This window comes from Sebastes fasciatus, chromosome 5 (assembly GCF_043250625.1).
Source record: "Sebastes fasciatus isolate fSebFas1 chromosome 5, fSebFas1.pri, whole genome shotgun sequence".
Taxonomy (NCBI): domain Eukaryota; kingdom Metazoa; phylum Chordata; class Actinopteri; order Perciformes; family Sebastidae; genus Sebastes; species Sebastes fasciatus.
The window spans coordinates 2,208,643-2,228,027 of record NC_133799.1 but is presented as its reverse complement, the minus strand read 5'-3'; the positions used below and the strand labels follow the sequence as shown (position 1 = coordinate 2,228,027).

General features: G+C 42.8%; 1 protein-coding gene across 2 annotated transcripts in view; it reads left to right on the top strand.

Moving 5' to 3' along the window:
* Window positions 1-738: 738 nt before the first annotated feature.
* cdh24a (cadherin 24, type 2a) overlaps window positions 739-19,385 on the top strand; it is a 31,756-nt gene continuing 13,109 nt past the window's right edge. The window contains exons 1-3 of one of the 2 annotated variants that reach the window (XM_074636782.1): window positions 739-930; window positions 9,259-10,030; window positions 16,965-17,259. In XM_074636782.1, coding sequence (XP_074492883.1) covers window positions 9,437-10,030; window positions 16,965-17,259 — 889 coding nt within the window. In that variant the 5' untranslated portion in view covers window positions 739-930; window positions 9,259-9,436. Of the gene's footprint in view, window positions 931-2,748; window positions 3,252-9,258; window positions 10,031-16,964; window positions 17,260-19,385 lie in introns of those variants that run through there. The other variant, XM_074636783.1, reaches the window with a different exon arrangement.

Below are 19,385 nucleotides of genomic sequence, written 5' to 3'. Positions count from 1 at the left end.
TCTCTCCGTCGCATGGCAGCTGTGTAACTGAAGCGTCTGGTGTTCATACCAGCTGCGTTTCTGCTGCTGTCAGCTCTTTCTTTATACATAGACTTTGCCTTTCATAATGGCCATTTCATTTCATTATAAATGTCATTTATATTTATTTTAGACAGAGAAAGGTTAATTGTAATAATCCACAATTAAAACCCGGTACTATATTCATTCATTGAGCCCTGCAAGTCACTGCATGTTCTACAGCACTGTCCTGCAAATATTTCAGAATAAAAGCCTTGTGTTAACAAATGAAGGAATTCTGTGATGGACCTGTGATTGGTCAAAGTCTCCAGTCACGGACTAGATTTTTTAAAGCCTGAAAACAGAGCCATGAGGAGGAGCAGAAGTCTAGTTATCTCTCAGAACACTTGAATTACAATATGCTGAAAGGTTATTATGGGATTTAAAAATATACTGACTACTGAAGCTTTAATGTACATTTTGAACATGTGCGATTAATCACGATTAAATATTTTAGTCCATCTACATCCCTGGATAATAAATTCGATAATTAGAAACAAAAGATTTTAAAGACATTTTTGGTTTCAAACTGAGCCAAGATGAAAAAAAAATGTCAGTTTGTCAGTGTGGGTGCATGTTAGTGTGGTCACTGTGTGCATCCTCAAATAGAGCAGGCTTTTAGGGGGACTGTCTCTCTCTCTGAGATAGTTACCAACTAAAGGAGAGAGAGAGAGGCTCAGAGGGAGGGAGGGATAGAGAGAATGAGAGAGATGGAGAGAGAGAGAGAGAGAGAGAGAGACTGGGCTAAGTGGACAGACCTCACGTTGAGCTCAGATGAACCTCGGCATCCTTTTCCCACGTTGGATCATTTCAGCTCCGTTAAACCGGAGGAGCACCGGAGCAGAGCTGCGCACACACACACGCACACGCACGGTAGGTAATGAGCTCTATTCTACTCTAATAAAACACTTTTATATTTACGAAGAGGCGACAAGTTTGCTCGGCTTTTCTACTTCTAATCGTGTTTATTATAGGAGTTTATTATAGGAGCTTATTATAGGAGCTGCAGCCACGATGACTTTAAATACACAGAAAGCCTTTAGGTGCCGCGAGCAGATGCGCGAGATGAAACACTAGAAGCAGTCTGAGAGGAAGGTTCGGTTCCAGGCTCGGACAGATAGTGCCAGGTTTGGACAGATGGACAGATGGATAAACGCAGCTTCCCATCTCATTTTCTGGCGTTTTGCGCGCGCTCCGTATACTCTACTCACCTGCCCGCGTGTGCTTCCACGCGTGGACGCAGATATATGATGGAGATGGAGGGGGTCTGTCTCTCTGCTGGACTGGACCTCCAGTAGCTGCTGGACTGGACCTCCAGTAGCTGCTGACAGCTCCATTGTTTGTGTGAGAGGCTGCATTCATTATAACAGTTAGTCCAAGTGTGTAGATCACATTAACATGCATCAAGTAGGTCACTCCTCTCTGGCTGCCTCCAACTACACAAGGTCACGCTCCGGGCTGTTTGGTGTCTCTCTCTCTTTCTCTGTATGCTAATAAGAGCCGTCCAGATGTGTGCACAAAACAGAGGCTACAATAAGCCAGCGTGCGCTCTGAGATGTGATGTCCTCCTGTGTTCACTACATGATGTAATGTCAAAGAGGAGATGAACATTTCTTTCACTAATAGATACAGAAGCATCCATAGAGATGATGATGATGATGATGATGATGATGATGGTGAATTAGTCTCAACACTTGCTCAGCACACTTCTGATTCTGTGGTTTATCACTAAATGTTAAGCTGTGTCAAGCCTTCATTATAATACAGTGTCTGATGTGCTGAGTACAGTTGGCCTCTCACCACCACCAAGACAGACTTAAAGGAACAGTGTGTAACATTTAGGGGTATCTATTGGCAGAAATATAATATCAATAAGTATGTTTTCTTTAGTGTTTAATTACCTGGAAATAAGAATCATTGTGTTTTCGTTAGTTTATGGCCGGTTCAGATTACGCAATATCAGCCCGATTACAGCCCGACACGGCCGTCGTAGGGTGGCGACTCAGATCGGGAACGACAAATGAGTGTAGTGTGTCGTAGTACACGGCAACGGACGCCGCGTCTGGGACGCGTCACGACAGAAAGTCTAGCATGTTCGTTTTTTGTTTTTTTTGCTTTCCATGACGTGTTCCTGTCATGGCCGTGAATTTGACCGTCTGAGTGCAGACGCACACAGATGTAAACAGAAGCACATGGCTACTTATTATGCAGAATGATGTCATCGGACCTTCAACTGCTGTCGGACCTCGCAGTAGGATATTCAATCTAGGTTTTGTCGGAGTAAAAACCATCACCGCCGTTGCGTCTTTGTGCATGGAGCATCCCGTTGCGCGCCCGCTTTCACTTCTCCCTGTGAATTATATTTTTATTGTTTTCCCCCCGGAGCCTCGTGGGCCTCTTTACATGGTCGGGCCCCGGGGGGCTTGAGCGACCAAAGCCCGGAATGCATAGCAAAAGCTACTGTTACGCTTCGTCCACACCGGGAACGTCAGGAGCGCGTGGCGGCTGTGTGATTGGCGCGTCAGGTGTTCACACCAGCTGCGTTTCTGCTGCGTTTCTGCTGCTGCAGCCTTTTCTTTCTACATAGAGTTTGTCTTTCATAATGGCCATTTAATTTCATTATAAATATCATTTATATTTATTTTAGATAGAGAAAGGTTAAGAAACGTGTGATAATTTGTAAATAATAGTAATAATCCACAATTAAAACCCAGTACTATATTCATTCATGGAGCTCTGCAAGTCACTGCATGTTCTACATCACTGTCCGGCACATATTTCAGAATAAAAGCCTCCTGTTAACAAATGAAGGAATTCTGTCCACAGAAACACACTTTTATTTTGAAATGAAAGCAGAAGTTGATTTAAAAACAAGTATTTATTTTTTTTCATTTCCGTAACATTTTCTAGTTTTCACTTTCACTGTCTGTTGTTGCTGTTGTTCCCAGTGTGGCCAAGGCTTGAAGAAGGTTTGCATGTTCACTTGGAATTCAGGCACAGCAGCCTCTTCAGTTTCATGGGACAGCATGTGAACGAGCACGTCAGGAGCCAATCAGCTGCTTGGAGTGGTTAAGTGGTATATCGGCTCGTTTAGTTTTATGGTCTGGTCTGCTGGTTCACTGAGTTTGATGCACATGTGTGTGGGATGAAGGTTGGCTTGCTGGCTGTAGGAAGTTATGTGCATCCATTAATATGTAAGTTTGCTTTATATTTGTTTATTTTATAAGTGTTTTATTTTGTGTAATTTGACATTAGTTCCACACCTTACCGTAAATGAATAGAGGTTGCTAAGTCAATTTGTATGTGGTGTTATGTTATAGTTAATTATAGTGGTCATACATTAAAGTGTAAACCTGCACAGCGTTCTAATAAAGAACAAGAAACCTTTGAAGCATCTTCTCTTGTATTCTTACAATACACCACAGTGATTCTAAACTCCACAACATTTATTAGAATAGCTATGTTTACAAAAACAGCCGTGTAGGTGTGGACAGGCCTCAGATATTCTAATGAGCCTGCATGTGACATGTGATCTAGACAGCCCACTAAAGAACTGACTGGGTCGTCTTATCTCACAGTTTGCATGTGCACAAGCTCTGAGGAAGTGAGTTTGTCATGATGTGTCCCCTTTAAGAGATTTCCATGTGTGCAGCGAGCAGCAGAGAGAGAGAACAGCGAGGATGGATGAGAGGTCTATAAGACGAATGGCAGCAGGAGAGAGAGCCAGAGATGTTTAAATGGAACAGAATCTGTCCACGTCCTGGTCGTTAAAGCCAGCCAGGCTGTCCCCCCTCTCACTTCCCCCTCCATCCCTCCATCCCTCCATCCCCTCTCTCTCTACTTCCATCTCCCATTCCTCCCTATGCTAAAGGCCTGACATGCACAGGCTATTTTTAATAAAAAACTAAATAGCCTTGTTGCAGTGAAGCGCCTCGATGCAGAGTGAAGTGAGACAGAAACAGCGATTTGCAATTTAGAGCTATGTCACCACTCATCATTCCATTCTGAGCCCGGCAAACAGCAAATCGTCCTCACGCTTTCATCCTCTATCCCTGCCTTACATTTCACACACACACACACACACACACATATCTCAACGTGCACTCATACTCTAAAGACTTCAAACAACAGTGAATGACATGTACTGCTGGCAACGGGCTTCTTCTTGGAGCAAAGCTAGAGAGGGAATGTAAGCCGTGAGCTCAGTCTATGCTAATACACACAATAGCTGAGGAAGACAAGAGGGTTTGGAAGAACCTCGTCTTGTATTTTGGAAGATTACGGCAAACAGATGCTGAACACGAAGCATTACATACTGTAAAAAAAAAAAAAAAAAATCAAGGGTGAATTTCCTTTCAAGAAGAAATGACACGAAGAGAGTAGAAATGACTTAATTACTTTAAAGTAGGTCAGTTTCATTTTCATGTGTCCTTCCTTTCATATCAGTTTGGATATATCAGGAAATGTTATGGTTCATATTACACAGCGCCATCAAAGGCTTGAGCTTTACTATAGATTGGCCCTCTCTGTGCTTATTTGCATCTAAATTAATCAAAGCGCACGTTTTCGATGTAGAAATCGCGCCGAGGTCGGAAGATTTATCAGCACGCACAATGTCATTAATGTTCTTTAGCCACGATGTTGAGCGTCTGCAGAGCGTAGCAGGGAAGTCTCTCTGCCTTTATCAGATGGAGCTGAAGATAGACAGGAAACGGAGAGAGAGAGAGAGAGAGAGAGAGAGAGACTCAGTACGGGAGGCGTCTGCTCTACCAGGACTTTAAAGTTTGAATCTTTCACTGTAAATCTATTCAAAAGAGAAATGCAAACTGTGTACTTCCACTCAGTACACCTTTACAACCTAACACAACCTAACACAACAGCTCTGCCATAAATTCTACCTTTACAAATGTTTAGTTTTGGTTGACGCTGTTGGAAACGTGTAACTTCAATGATATGTTTAATATAGAGCTGTCAATCGATTAAAATATTTAATCGCACATTTTTTATCTGTTCAAAAATGTACTTTAAAGGGAGATTTGTCAAGTATTTGATACTCTTATCAACATGGGAGTGGACAAATAGAGAGGCGAAGTCCTGCCTCCTTCCGGTGGACCATCATGGGACCGTATTTCGGAAAAAAATATGAACTCTACTCAACGGAGAGAGATAAATATTTTTTTGTTCCCGTTTGAATTGCACCATAAATCACATATTATGATGTTTGTCAATTTAAAAAGATAATTTTGTAAGTCCAGAAAGTCTCAGTTTGTTGTAAAACTGTTGAAGTATGAGACTGTGAAAATACGTCATTAGAAAGACGACACACCCGAAAGTCGCGTAAGTGACGTCTCTCTCTCTGAAGCTACGATGTCTGTGTGTTTCCTACTGGGATGAACTCACACCAGCAACACGTCTGATCCTTCTTTCTCTTCCTGGCTGATAAAAAAGATCAGGAGTCTCTGATAAAACACATCAGGTCAGATAACGTTTCATCTGTGCGTGGAACATTAGTTAGCTAGCTAGTGTTGGTGACGAGAGATGTAGTTAACTGAGCCGTTTCACACTAAACTAAATGATACTATGACAAACTGAGACTTTCTTTACTTGTAAAAATATCTTTTAAATTGTCAAACATCATATGTGTGATTCATGGAGCAATTCAAACTGGATCAAAACAAATATTTGTCTCTCTCCGTTGACTACAGTACATATTTTTTCCGAAATAAGGTCCCATGGTGGTCCACCGGAAGGGGCGGGACTTCGCCTCTCTATATGCTGCTTTATGCAATGTATGTATATATTTATGTACAACAACAACAACAACATAAAGATTTAGCATGTTCAAAAAAATTTCTGAAAAAAATCCGGAAAAATGCCTGACAAATAAAGTTAAAAAAAACAGCCCGAAAGAATGTCAAAAAAAATATCCGAAAAAAAGTTAACAAAATGTCTGAAAATTGTCAGAAAATATCAGAAAAAAAGTCAGACGAATGTCCGAAATATGTCTGAAAGAAAGTACGGCAAATGTCCGAAATAAAATCTGAAAAAAATGTCTGAAAAATATCCGAAATATGTCCGAAAAAATTACGACAAATGTCTGAAAACTGTCAGAAAAAAAAGTCAGAAAAATGTCCCAACAGGCAACAACAGCTGTCAGTGTGCTGACTTGACTATGACTTGCCCCAAACTGCATGTGATTATCATAAAGTGGGCATGTCTGTAAAGAGGAGACTCGTGGGTACCCATAGAACCCATTTACATTCACTGATCTGGAGGTCAGAGGTCAAGGAACCTCTTTGAAAATGGACTTGACAGTTTTTCCCTCGCCAAAATTTTGCCTAAGTTTGGAGTTATTTAACCTCCTTCATGACCAGCTAGTATGATATGGCTGGTACCGATGGATTCATCAGGTTTTCTGGTTTCATATGATACCAGTATCTTCACTCTAGCTTTAAAACTGAGCCCTCTACAACCTAAAAATCTTAACCAGAAAAGCGTTAATGCGTTAAAGAAATTAGTGGTGTTAAAACAAATTAGTGTTATCATGAGCAGCCCTATATGAAAGGTTTTCACTCCCATGTTGATAAGAGTATTACATACTTGACAAATCTCCCTTTAAGGTGCATTTTGAGCAGATAAAAAATGTGTGATTAACTATTTTAATCGACTGACAGCCCTTCTTTCATATCATAAAGTATATTTTATGGCAGAACAGTTGTACTGGATTGCGCTACACTGCACAGGTGTACCTAAAAAAGTGGCCACCGAGTGTATGACTCATGCAGCGTTGCGCTGTGTGTGTGATAACGGCAGCCTCTGTGCATGCATAAAGGTGAACCCCAGATGTCAGAAAGTCTCCATCAGTGATGGATGCAGGCGGCGGCTGGATGGAAAAACTGCGACCGCACCGCTTTACTCTCGTTAAGCCGCCGACACTTTTCAGTGCATCAAGTTTCAAAGATCAACGGCCGGGGTCTGACTCAAATACTAACGAAAGGCAGATCATTAAACTTTTGGGAAACGAGGACAAGTCATTGATTAAATTATTTATGAGTCTAATTAATCTGTGAAAGGGGGAACTTCTTCCACTACTGGGCGTGGAGGCGCGGGGACACCGTCTGTAGGGATGACATCAATCACCGGATGTCCAGGCAATTGTGTGTGACAGGGATCAGTAAAGTACCTGAGCTCCACCTCGCCGCCGAGGCCCTCGGGCTGCAAATTAATTGAAAATGTTTAAGACCACGCTTAACTCTCGGAGAATGCCTGAGTGATCAATAATAACAGCATAAGAGCAACGCCAACAGCGATGAGATTAATATGAATAACAGCGTCTGGTATAAAGGGACTTCTCCGTTTTAGGTAATCAGACCATATAATGTTCATAGTTTGTGTGCAAAACTCGCAGCTATTTTTACAGCAGCTGCAGAGAGCTCGACAGTAAAAAATATATCTACAAATACGTCTCAGAATATTTACAAGATAACGAGTAAGATGTCAACTTGTCTTTGTCTTTTAACCCTCTGAGAGATCCAGGGGGGTCCAGGGGGTCTTTAGGGGGAGATAGCAGGTCAACAGTAGATGTCACATAGAAGTGGTGTACATCATCTGAAAGCTGGAACTTGAAGATTAACTTGAGATGCAGTTCAGCACTGTGAGTCAATTTCTTCTAGTCATTATGATGGAAGTATATGATGTCCATCCCCATGCTCTATAACGTCTCATAAGTTGTTGCAGCAATTTTTGGTTTGATACCATTTGTTACACAGATTTGGTGCTAAATTTAACCATTTTTTTACCACTGGAGAATTGATAAAAATTATCAATAATCCCTCCAAAATACCACATTAAGACACCAAGATCTGTGATTTGGGATCAAACGTTTTGGACATTTTTGAGATTTCTGCAAGAATTACATATTTTTTCAGCGATTAGATGGCGAGCACTTGTGTTGTGTAAACTGCTCAGAAACCCCCTTATTGTCAATCTAGCTAGGAAAGCCATCCATCCTCTGAATGCTCTAGGTCTCTAGTCTGATCCATCCATCCTCTGAATGCTCTAGGTCTCTAGTTTGATCCATCCATCCTCTGAATGCTCTAGGTCTCTAGTTTGATCCATCCATCCTCTGAATGCTCTAGGTCTCTAGTCTGATCCATCCATCCTCTGAATGCTCTAGGTCTCTAGTCTGATCCATCCATCCTCTGAATGCTCTAGGTCTCTAGTTTGATCCATCCATCCTCTGAATGCTCTAGGTCTCTAGTCTGATCCATCCATCCTCTGAATGCTCTAGGTCTCTAGTCTGATCCATCCATCCTCTGAATGCTCTAGGTCTCTAGTTTGATCCATCCATCCTCTGAATGCTCTAGGTCTCTAGTTTGATCCATCCATCCTCTGAATGCTCTAGGTCTCTAGTCTGATCCATCCATCCTCTGAATGCTCTAGGTCTCTAGTTTGATCCATCCATCCTCTGAATGCTCTAGGTCTCTAGTTTGATCCATCCATCCTCTGAATGCTCTAGGTCTCTAGTTTGATCCATCCATCCTCTGAATGCTCTAGGTCTCTAGTTTGATCCATCCATCCTCTGAATGCTCTAGGTCTCTAGTCTGATCCATCCATCCTCTGAATGCTCTAGGTCTCTAGTCTGATCCATCCATCCTCTGAATGCTCTAGGTCTGTAGTTTGTGGCTGTAAAGTTTCATGAGGCTGTGATTATCCTAGAGGTCACCACAGGTCATTTTATACAGAGAGGTCAATGAAATGTCTCCTATGGGGACTAACATCATCACACATGAATACAGTTGGGCTCATTGGATCCACAAGAGTCTCAGCTTTACAGTGATACCCAATCTATGTAATTCCAAGACTCTTTAGGGACCCCAGGATGCAGAAATATTCAAATACTTAGTATAGGCGAAAATAACACATTCTACTGGATGTTCTTTGCTCAAAACTGCATGTGATGATCATAAATTGGGCAACTTTGGAGCGTTATTTAGCCTCCTTCCTACATGACATTGGTACCAATGGATTCTTTAGGTTTTCTAGTTTCATATGATATCTGTACTTTCACTCCAGCTCTAAAGCTGAACCTGCTACAGCCTCTGAGAGACAGTAAAGTCGGTGCGGGTCTCAGGGGGTTAACTTCTGCATCTTGAAACACTTGTTTCCCGTTTTAATCACACTAATTATGTGTTGTCTTAGGTGATCCGGTGCAGCATGTGTACCGCACGGGGAGATGTGAGAAAAGAAGACTCACTCTGGGGAGAAGAAAACCTGAAGGTGGAGGAGACGAGTATAAGAAACACAAGATGGATCATCACGAAGATCTTCATCTGAACAGCCGTTCATCAGTTGTTCTTTGAAACAGTTAGACTCAGCGATGGCTGCACGGATCGTGCTCCTTCTTCTTTTGTTCTGTGAAGGGGGAAGAAATAGCATCTCAGAGGCTGTCGTATCAAGCAAAGTTCAACCTCATCCTGAGTCCATTCACAACTTTATTGAGAGTTTCAAAGAACCGGCGAGCCAGCGTCAGGACGGAGAGGACGATGTAAGAACGCTGCCAAATGTGGCTTTTAGACTAAATGACCGAAGAACTAATGATTTTGACTTTAAGGACAATATAGCAGCAACAGTCCAACTTAAACATCCTGCCAAACCCCGAACACCTAACCACAGCCCTGAACTCACTCTGAAAAGCAGCAATCTGACTAATGGAGAGGTCGAAGGTGTAATTAATGCTCACCGGCAAGTGGCGAGTTCAGGCGAGGAGCATGCTCTCCAGCTCCATTTGGAGACCGCCGTCGGAGGTGTTCTGCCCGAGAGGACGCGAGGTCGCTCTAAACGGGTCGGGGAGTCTGAAGACGGTCGGTCGGAGTCGAACCTGCCTCGCTCTCGCCTCCGGAGGAGCTGGCTCTGGAACCAGTTCTTTGTGATCGAGGAGTACAGAGGGCCCGAGCCTGTGCTCATCGGACGGGTATGTAAAGCATCATGTGACTCACCTGTAGTCCTGTTTGTGCATCAGAGGGATATTTTCTTGCAAGCATGTGAAATATATTTTGTAGAGAAAGAATTGTTTCCATCCATCTATCGGCCGGGATCGATTTTCATTTGAGCAAACACACAAATTTTAATTTATTCATATATAGTCGTGCACCATTACTCAGATAAGTGCACAATGATGACCTCTTTCACTCACAGCTCTGTGCGCCCTCAGACTCTCGATCACAGTGTCTGTCCTGTTTTCATGGATGTAGTATGAGTACTAAATACCGGGCTCAAAGATGGCGCCCACTCAACTTGAATGAATAAAGATTTATAAAGATTTAGCATGTCGAAAAAATGCCAAACAAATGTCTGAAAAATATCAACAAAAAAAGTTTTTAAAAAATCTGAAAAAATGTCCAAAAAAAGAAATAACTCCAAAATATAGTAAAAAAAAAAAAAGTCAGAGAAAAAGTAAAAAAAAAAATTCCAAAAAAGTAAAAAGAAAAAAAATGTCAGAGGTAAGCTAAAAAAAGTTTCAGAAAAAAGGTAACAAAAAAATGTCGAAAAATGTCTGAAAAAAAGTCAGAAAGATGTCCAAAAAAAATGCTTGCCGAGCGCATCAGCCGGTTTTGCGTCCTCGTTGTGCGACCTATTGCATTAGTCTTTGTATCACTGGCCCCGCCCCCTTGTTCCCGCCACGCCCATAGACTTTATGAACTTGGTTTGCGGTTCCAGGCGTCAACAGCATTACAGATGTCTCTTTTATAATGGTGGTCTCCAACTTGTCAAATACCCCCATTTTTGTCAGCTCCCCTCGGCATCGGAAACCGACACACGGAGGCGCCCTTTAGCAACAGTATATGTGATGAACCGGACTTTCAGCGAACTCACCCGTGGCGTTATTTGACGGTCGTAGCATGTGACGTAGTATTAATAGTGTGTGGCTGTTGCGTACCTGCTTACCGTTCTTCCAGTGCTTCCCTACTCCCTTAATAACCAATAATACTACTAGCAACAACCATTTAGAAATGACCTGTTCTCATTCTCTGATTGGTTGGTTGGTATTGTGGCCCACTGTAAAAGGTGCATTCAGGAAGAAAGCAAACTTCTGCACCGCGTTATTCTCCTGAATGTGACCGCTCTGCCGTTAGTGTTAATCCGCCCCAAACAGCGGAGTGTGCAGCAGATATTAGCTGAGAGCTAGCTGCTGTGTGGGAGTGTGTCTCTGTCTCTGTGACTGAACTCAGCACAAACTCTGGCTCTTTCTGTTATTCGCCTCCAGTTTCTCTCCTTTTTCCTGGTTTCTGTATTGTTCATAGAGCAGATTCATAAAGCCTCGGGACACGTGCACATTTTTCATTACATTTTCAACTCACAATGTGAATCCTCGTCTACTTCCGTCTTTCTCAGTGACTCTATGCAATGGTGCTGCCTGTAAAATTTGCTTTGTGTCCTGTCTTAATAAGTTAAGTGAGCTGAGACAGACACATTGAATTAGTGTCCACGGGTCGGGGACATTGAGACAGGACAAATTAGATACTTGTGCACTAATCACGCATGTTTTTATCTGTTCAAAATGTACCTTAAAGGGAGATTTGTCAAGTATTTAATACTCTTATTAACATGGGAGTGGACAAATATGCTGCTTTATGCAAATGTATGTTTATATTTATTATTGGAAATCAATTAACAACACAAAACAATGACAAATATTGTCCAGAAACCCTCACAGGTACTGCATTTAGCATAAAGATTTAGCATGTCCGAAAAAAAGTTAAAAAAAAAAAAAATGTCTGAAAAAATATCCGACAAATGTCTGAAAAATATCAACAAAAAAAGTGTTTAAAAAGTCTGAAAAGGTCTGAAAAAAGTTTAAAAAAAAAAAAAAAACTGTCTGAAAACTGTCCGAAATATGTACTTCACATATCTGCCAAGTGTCCGAAAAAAGTAAAAAGAAAAAATTGTCCAAAAAAAGTAAAAAAGATGTATGAAAAATATCAGAGAAAAAAGGTCAGAAAAATGTCCGACATATGTATGAAAAAAAGTAAAAAGAAAATGTCCGAAAAAATGTCCAATCAATGTCCGAAAAAAAGTACGACAAATATCCGTCAAATGTCCGACAACTGTCTGAAAAAAGAGTCCGAAAAATGTCCGAAAAAATTGCTCCAATCATAACATGTCAAACTGCAGCCCAACAGGCAACAACAGCTGTCAGTGTGTCAGTGTGTTGACTTGACTATGACTTGCCCAAAACTGCATGTGATTATCATAAAGTGGGCATGTCTGTAAAGGGGAGACTCGTGGGTACCCATAGAACCCATTTACATTCACACATCTGGAGGTCAGAGGTCAAGGGACCCCTTTGAAAATGGACATGACAGTTTTTCCTCGCCAAATGTAGCGTAAGTTTGGAGCGTTATTTAACCTCCTTCATGACCAGCTAGTATGACATGGTTGGTACCGATGGATTCATCAGGTTTTGTAGTTTCATATGATACCAGTATCTTCACTCTAGCTCTAAAACTGAGCCGCTACATCCTAAACGTTAAAGCATTAGTGGTGTTTACACGTTATTATGGTGTTAACTTTGACAGCCCTTTATTGAAGCCCACATAGATTGATTTCCTTTGCATGATAATAATTTCTCTATTAAATATAATATGAGTTCTTGCAAAAAGCTCTCAAAATGTCCCATCATGCACTCAGCACAAATATAACTCCATGAACTGCAGTGTCTGTGCAGCATCATCCGTCCACTTGTCACTCGTTCCTCGAGGCTTCACAGTCGCCACACCAGCAACCTTCAACTGCTGTCGCCCGTCGCACCGCGTAAAGTGTCTGAGATGATTTAATCCACAGCGCACCTGAACCGTTCACATCCCCGGGGTTTACTTGTAGCATTTCACAGTCAGTCAGGCGCTCGGCGCCTAATGCAGCCGCTGGCAGCTACAGCACACTCAGGGCAGGATTATATCAGCTGTAACGCTAACAGGGAACGCCGCCAGCCACTTTGTAGCTAGCAGTATACTTTATAGTGACAGTGTAGATTGGATTCGTACCAGTGCAGTATATACCTCATAAATGTTTAATCTTCCTCTCTGGTTTGTTATTGATACAGTCAGGGAGGGGTGTTAAAGCAATCAGTAGGCACACGAGACTGCTCATTCCTCTGCGAGCAGTCTTCATGTTGATATGTAATAAAGCATCCCTGCGTTGCGAGGGACGGGGACGGGGACGGGTGGGGGGGTTGGAAGCATAATGTTGTTCTCCGCTCAGTTTGTTTGCCAAAAATAGAGAGATAATTTCAAACCCATTGCCGGTGCACACAGTTTTGAGGTGACATATCAAATCACAGGTGCCTCAACCCGTTTGGCAGCCAGAGAAAAGCAGTGTGAGGCAGATATAAACCCGGAGGTGGATGTACTGCATGAGTGAGAGGAGGAGGGGGGGGGGGATTCAGATTACAGAGAGTGACAAAGGCTTCGGAAGAGACAATTTCTTCTTTTTTTCCCCAGCTTTGTTTGTACGGGGCGGATAAATTTCTTCCCCACCGTGAGAGTGTTTTTCCATGCTGACTGAAGCACAGCAGGACTGAGCCAGCAATTAGACAGTGAGGAGAGGAGGGCTGGATAGAAAGAGAGGGAGGAGGGAGAGAAGGGGAGCGCGATAGGCGCCGACTCCGACAGAGATGTCTGTTATGGTGAAGTGTGGGATCAGAATCGAAGCTGGCTTTGCTGAAGAAAGGAGGGAGAGGGATGTGGGTGTAGGGATGAATAAAGAAACCCTGAGTCCCTTATCTAGCAATTTGTAGGGTATGCTATCACGAGTTGCTATAATCCCCAACTTTATCCTCCAAGACATACACACCACAGAGTGCACTCTAATCTTATATTTCCTCCTGGTCTCTGCCTGCGAGCTCTGCACTCTGTATCAATTGCACTCGCGTGAACATATGTTGTTAGAATGCGTTATGTTGGAATTAGAGCTGTCAGTGTTAACGAGATAATAACGTGTTCATGCAAATTAGTTTTAACGCCACTCATTTCTTTATTGCATTAAAGCAATTAGGTTGTAGCGGGCTCAGTTCTCTCACTGCTAGAGTGAAGATACTGGAGTCATATGAAACTAGAAAACCTAAAGAATCCATCGGTTTACAATCCAAACATACTTCGGCCTTGACTTTCTGGGAAGTACCCATATGTGCCGGTCTGATGTATGACGATGGATCGGTCAGTTTGCAATAACGCAAATTTGCTTTAACACCACTAATTTCTTTAAAGATAGGGTCGACGATGTTGGAAAGCTAGCATAATGTGAAAGTGCTTTGAGTTCAGGCCGGTGCACTCCAAGGGTAGAGTACGAGCAGGGAGGCAGGGAGGCGTCTGATTGGTTCTTTCCAAGCGGACCTCGAGGCAGTGATTGGTAGACGTTTTTACAGGATTACAGCAGCTACAGATGACGACTCTTTTCCGGTCCTTTCTCAGAGCTCATCAGTAATGGATCGCTGTCGGGGTGTAAAGACCATTTCAACCAACATAACAAATAGTGTAGACTGGAGAACATCGTCAACCCTGACTTTAACACATTAACGCAACTTGGGATTTTTAATTAACCCCCTAAAAATGCATCATATCAAATCATATGAAACTACAAAACCTAATGAATTCATTGGTACCAACCATGTCATACTCGCTAGCCTAGTTAAATAACGCTCCAAACTTATCCAAAATTTTGGCGAGGAAAAACTGTCACGTCAATTTTCAAAGGGGTCCCTTGACCTCACTGTATACAATGACCTGTGGTGACCTCTAGGATAATCACAGCCTAATGAAACTGTACAGCCACAAACTAGAGACCTAGAGCATTCAGAGGATGGATAGATCAGACTAGAGACCTAGAGCATTCAGAGGATGGATGGATCAGACTAGAGACCTAGAGCATTCAGAGGATGGATGGATCAAACTAGAGACCTAGAGCATTCAGAGGATGGATGGATCAAACTAGAGACCTAGAGCATTCAGAGGATGGATGGATCAGACTAGAGACCTAGAGCATTCAGAGGATGGATGGATCAAACTAGAGACCTAGAGCATTCAGAGGATGGATGGATCAGACGAGACCTAGAGCATTCAGAGGATGGATGTATCAGACTAGAGACCTAGAGCATTCAGAGGATGGATTGATCAGACTAGAGACCTAGAGCATTCAGAGGATGGATGGATCAGACTAGAGACCTAGAGCATTCAGAGGATGGATGGATCAAACTAGAGACCTAGAGCATTCAGAGGATGGATGAATCAAAACTAGAGGCCTAGAGCATTCAGAGGATGGATGGATCAAACTAGAGACCTAGAGCATTCAGAGGATGGATGGATCAGACTAGAGACCTAGAGCATTCAGAGGATGGATGTATCAGACTAGAGACCTAGAGCATTCAGAGGATGGATTGATCAGACTAGAGACCTAGAGCATTCAGAGGATGGATTGATCAGACTAGAGACCTAGAGCATTCAGAGGATGGATGGATCAGACTAGAGACCTAGAGCATTCAGAAGATGGATGGATCAAACTAGAGACCTAGAGCATTCAGAGGATGGATGGATCAGACTAGAGACCTAGAGCATTCAGAGGATGGATGGATCAAACTAGAGACCTAGAGCATTCAGAGGATGGATGGATCAGACTAGAGACCTAGAGCATTCAGAGGATGGATGGATCAGACTAGAGACCTAGAGCATTCAGAGGATGGATGGATCAAACTAGAGACCTAGAGCATTCAGAGGATGGATGGATCAAACTAGAGACTTAGAGCATTCAGAGGATGGATGGATCAAACTAGAGGCCTAGAGCATTCAGAGGATGGATGGCTAAAATATACACACACATTTGCATAAAGCATCATATTTGTCCTCTCCCGTGTTGATAAGAGTATTAAATACTTGACAAATCTCCCTTTAAGGTTCATTATGAACATGTGTTGTGGGCATCATCTGTCTTATTTTCTACACTTATCATAATGTAGGCAGTTAAATGTCTCTGCTTCACAAACACATTTTTAAAAAACTCATTTCAAATTGCTCGGTCAATTTATAAATTGCTGCAGCTGAATTTTAAAAATGGAGGGCTTTAGTCCTCTGGAGTATCTGAGGTCCGCACACACAGCAGCAGAGGTTGTGAGTAAGCCTTGTGGATTATGAACATGTGCAGATGCGCCTTGAGGGTAGAGAGATGTGAAGGTTCCTGGTCAGAAAGCTCAGTGCGATGAAGGCTGAGTAATCTCTTTAGCTTTCTATTTCTGTGTGTGTTTGGCCTTTTACCTATCTAGCTCTCACTAATATCCTCTCTGCCATTAAATACCAAGAGAGTATTCTGCACCAGAGAGCAAAACAGTCCGATGGAGAGAGAGAGAGAGAGAGAGAGAGAGAGAGAGAGAGAGAGGGGGATGAGCAATGTGAGCAGATGGGCATTCTGTGTAACCGAGGTAACTTGATGAAAAGAGAGAGGGAAAAGAGGTAGCTTAAAAGGTACAAGGAAGTCGGGCAGATGGATTTACAAGAAAGGGGGGAAGGAAGGGACAGAGAGATTTACAGATGGATACGGCGGCCCCGCGTTAGCACAACGATCATACATGTAGGACATTCGCCGGGCCGCGGTCCACGTCGATGTGCTCTCCACAAACCCCCCGACGGCACGTCTGGTCCAGTGAGTTAATTAGCCGTGTGCATCAGCACTCATCCCAGTCCCATATGCATCTTCCACACCTGGTGCCATCCACGTCAGAGTCACTGAGCTCATCCCGTCTCAACATAAATCACCCCCTTTTAACACAGACAGATAGATTGGGTGTTGATGAGCGCTACCTGCGTCTGAAGGTGATGTTGCCTGAAGGTGTTGCAGTCATTTCTTGTGTTTTTATCTCCCAGCTGCACACAGACATGGACATCGGAGACGGACGCACTAAGTACATGCTGGAGGGGGAGGGGGTGGGCTCCGTGTTTGTCATCGACGGCAACACGGGCAACATACACGTCACAAAGTCTCTGGACCGCGAGGAGAAGGACCAGTACCGCCTCATCGCCACGGCGACGGACCGCCAGACCGGCCGAGCCCTGGAGCCCTCGTCCGAGTTCATCATCAGAGTGCAGGACATCAACGACAACCCGCCCGTCTTCCTCGACGAACCCTATGTCGCCACGGTGCCGGAGATGGCCAACATAGGTACAAGAGTTGAAAAGACGTTAAAGCACCTCGCCGACATTGAGACCTTAAAAAAAGGGACAACATTTTCATGTTAAACTTTTGATTTTACCTTTAACTCCCAGGAAAGAAAACTGAATAATTCTCCCCTCTGGTGTGAACTTGGCGTGTGAATCTCTGGCATAAACTAATGTTCATAAGTTTTTATATATTTCTGCTTGAGTATTTCTTTCTCTTAGTTCTCTCCGTTTCTCTCCGTTTCTCTCTGCTTCTCTCGCTCACTGAAGGTCCTTTCAGACACACAACGCGACAACGCCACCACTGCGTTCTGAAAACATGTGATTTCTAGCGGCTAGCGCTAGGCAGGGTCTGAAATTAGCACCCGCCAAATACGGGTACATTTTTGTGAAATCATCAGGACACCCGCCACTTTGGCAGGCAGGGAAAACGCTAGTGATGGGAATAGAGAACTGTAGTTGTCCGCTTTCTTGGCATCTCATTCCTCTGTGACTATCGATTCCTCTCATTGATGCTTTCCGACAGTTACGCTGCTCAATGATGCATACGCACGCTGTATCATGTTTCAGTTTGTTTGGGATCGGAGACACGGCGGGGAGAAAAGAAAGAGCTCAATAGCATGGAGCTACTAAACCTGAGGGGACGCACCCTATTTTTCCCTGATAATGCGACACTGTGAACAACAAATCTATGTTTAAATCAGCAGGAGGAGAGTTAGTAACGTTAGCTGTTAGCAGCCGTTAGCAGCTCAGTCCGGCTTGGCTAAATAACGGAGCTACTAACGTTAACGGAGGTGCCATTGAGTTATTATTATGAGGCGTTCAAAGTCTGCTCAGGAAAAAGGACCATTGGGCGAAGGTAAATTACAGCGTTATCATGATGTGTTCAAATGTAATTTTGAAAAAATTTTGGGGAGAAACTTAAATAAATCCAGTTGTTTGTAGGAGATGTTTTCACAACAATATAAAATAGATATTAGAGAGAGAATTATGACCTGTTTAACTCCATAACGACTTTCCAAGATTTTTGTAAAATATATCGAACATTGAATGACATCAGATCTAAAATGTTATTCTTTCATTTAGCGCAGAGATTTCAAAAGTGGCAGACAAAAAAAAATACTTGTCTGCCACAGTGGCAGGAAGTGAAAAAAGTTAATTTCAGACCCTGGTTGCGAGCATAGACTGCTCTCTTCTGCCAGGAAACGACAGCTGGTGTAGCTCTATTGTCGTTCGGGTGGAAACAGTCGGGATTATACACACTGATCAGTTCCAGAAACATGTTGAGGTAACCAAAAGGAAAAAAAAGGTGTGAAAATTTGCTATAAATTGGGAGAATTGTGACCCCAGGAGGAAACCGGGAGAAGGCGATAAAAAACAAGGATTCTCCCGGGAAAATGGGGGGTGTTGGCAAGTCTGCATTAAAGGGATCTTTAGTGTTGTCCTTCATGCGGAGCAGCAGCTGCTCTCAGCTGGAATTTATTCAGCTTTCAATGGAGTCCAGTGGTGATGAGTTTTAACAGCAAAACAAGACGAACACTCACTAGTTTACTCTACCGGGAAGTAAATGGAGATTTAGGACACATCCTCTCTAACAGGTGTAGCTGCACAACGGTATTTTTCATATCTGTAAAATGCATTGCATTGTGGGATTGAGAGCAGAAAGGCACGGTCACACATTTGCGCAACATTCACCTCCCATTTCATTTCCATTCTATGCGAACGAAGGGGTGTTCAACTTTCAGGCGACGGTCACTCGCATTGCATTCTCACGTGTGACCACACCATTACAGTGGATACATTCACAGTCTTTACTCACCTTTAAACCCCTAAAGGTGTGATGAATATAAACGACACGAAAATGCGAAATACTCGCCTGCAAAAAATGTGAGGGTGCAGGTCAGGCTCGCTGCGGTTTGTTTTGGTTGACGGATACGGAAAGGATATGACATCACGTTACTCAGACTACAACAATAAAAGCGGCAACTTCCTTCTACCTCCACATAGACTCAGACGAAGCAAATATATTGATTCTGGCATTAAAAAAATCTATTTCAAAATCCTAATTGTAAAATCGTTTCCACCCTTATTTTTGCCTTTTTTCAGACCAAACAACTAATTGATTGATTA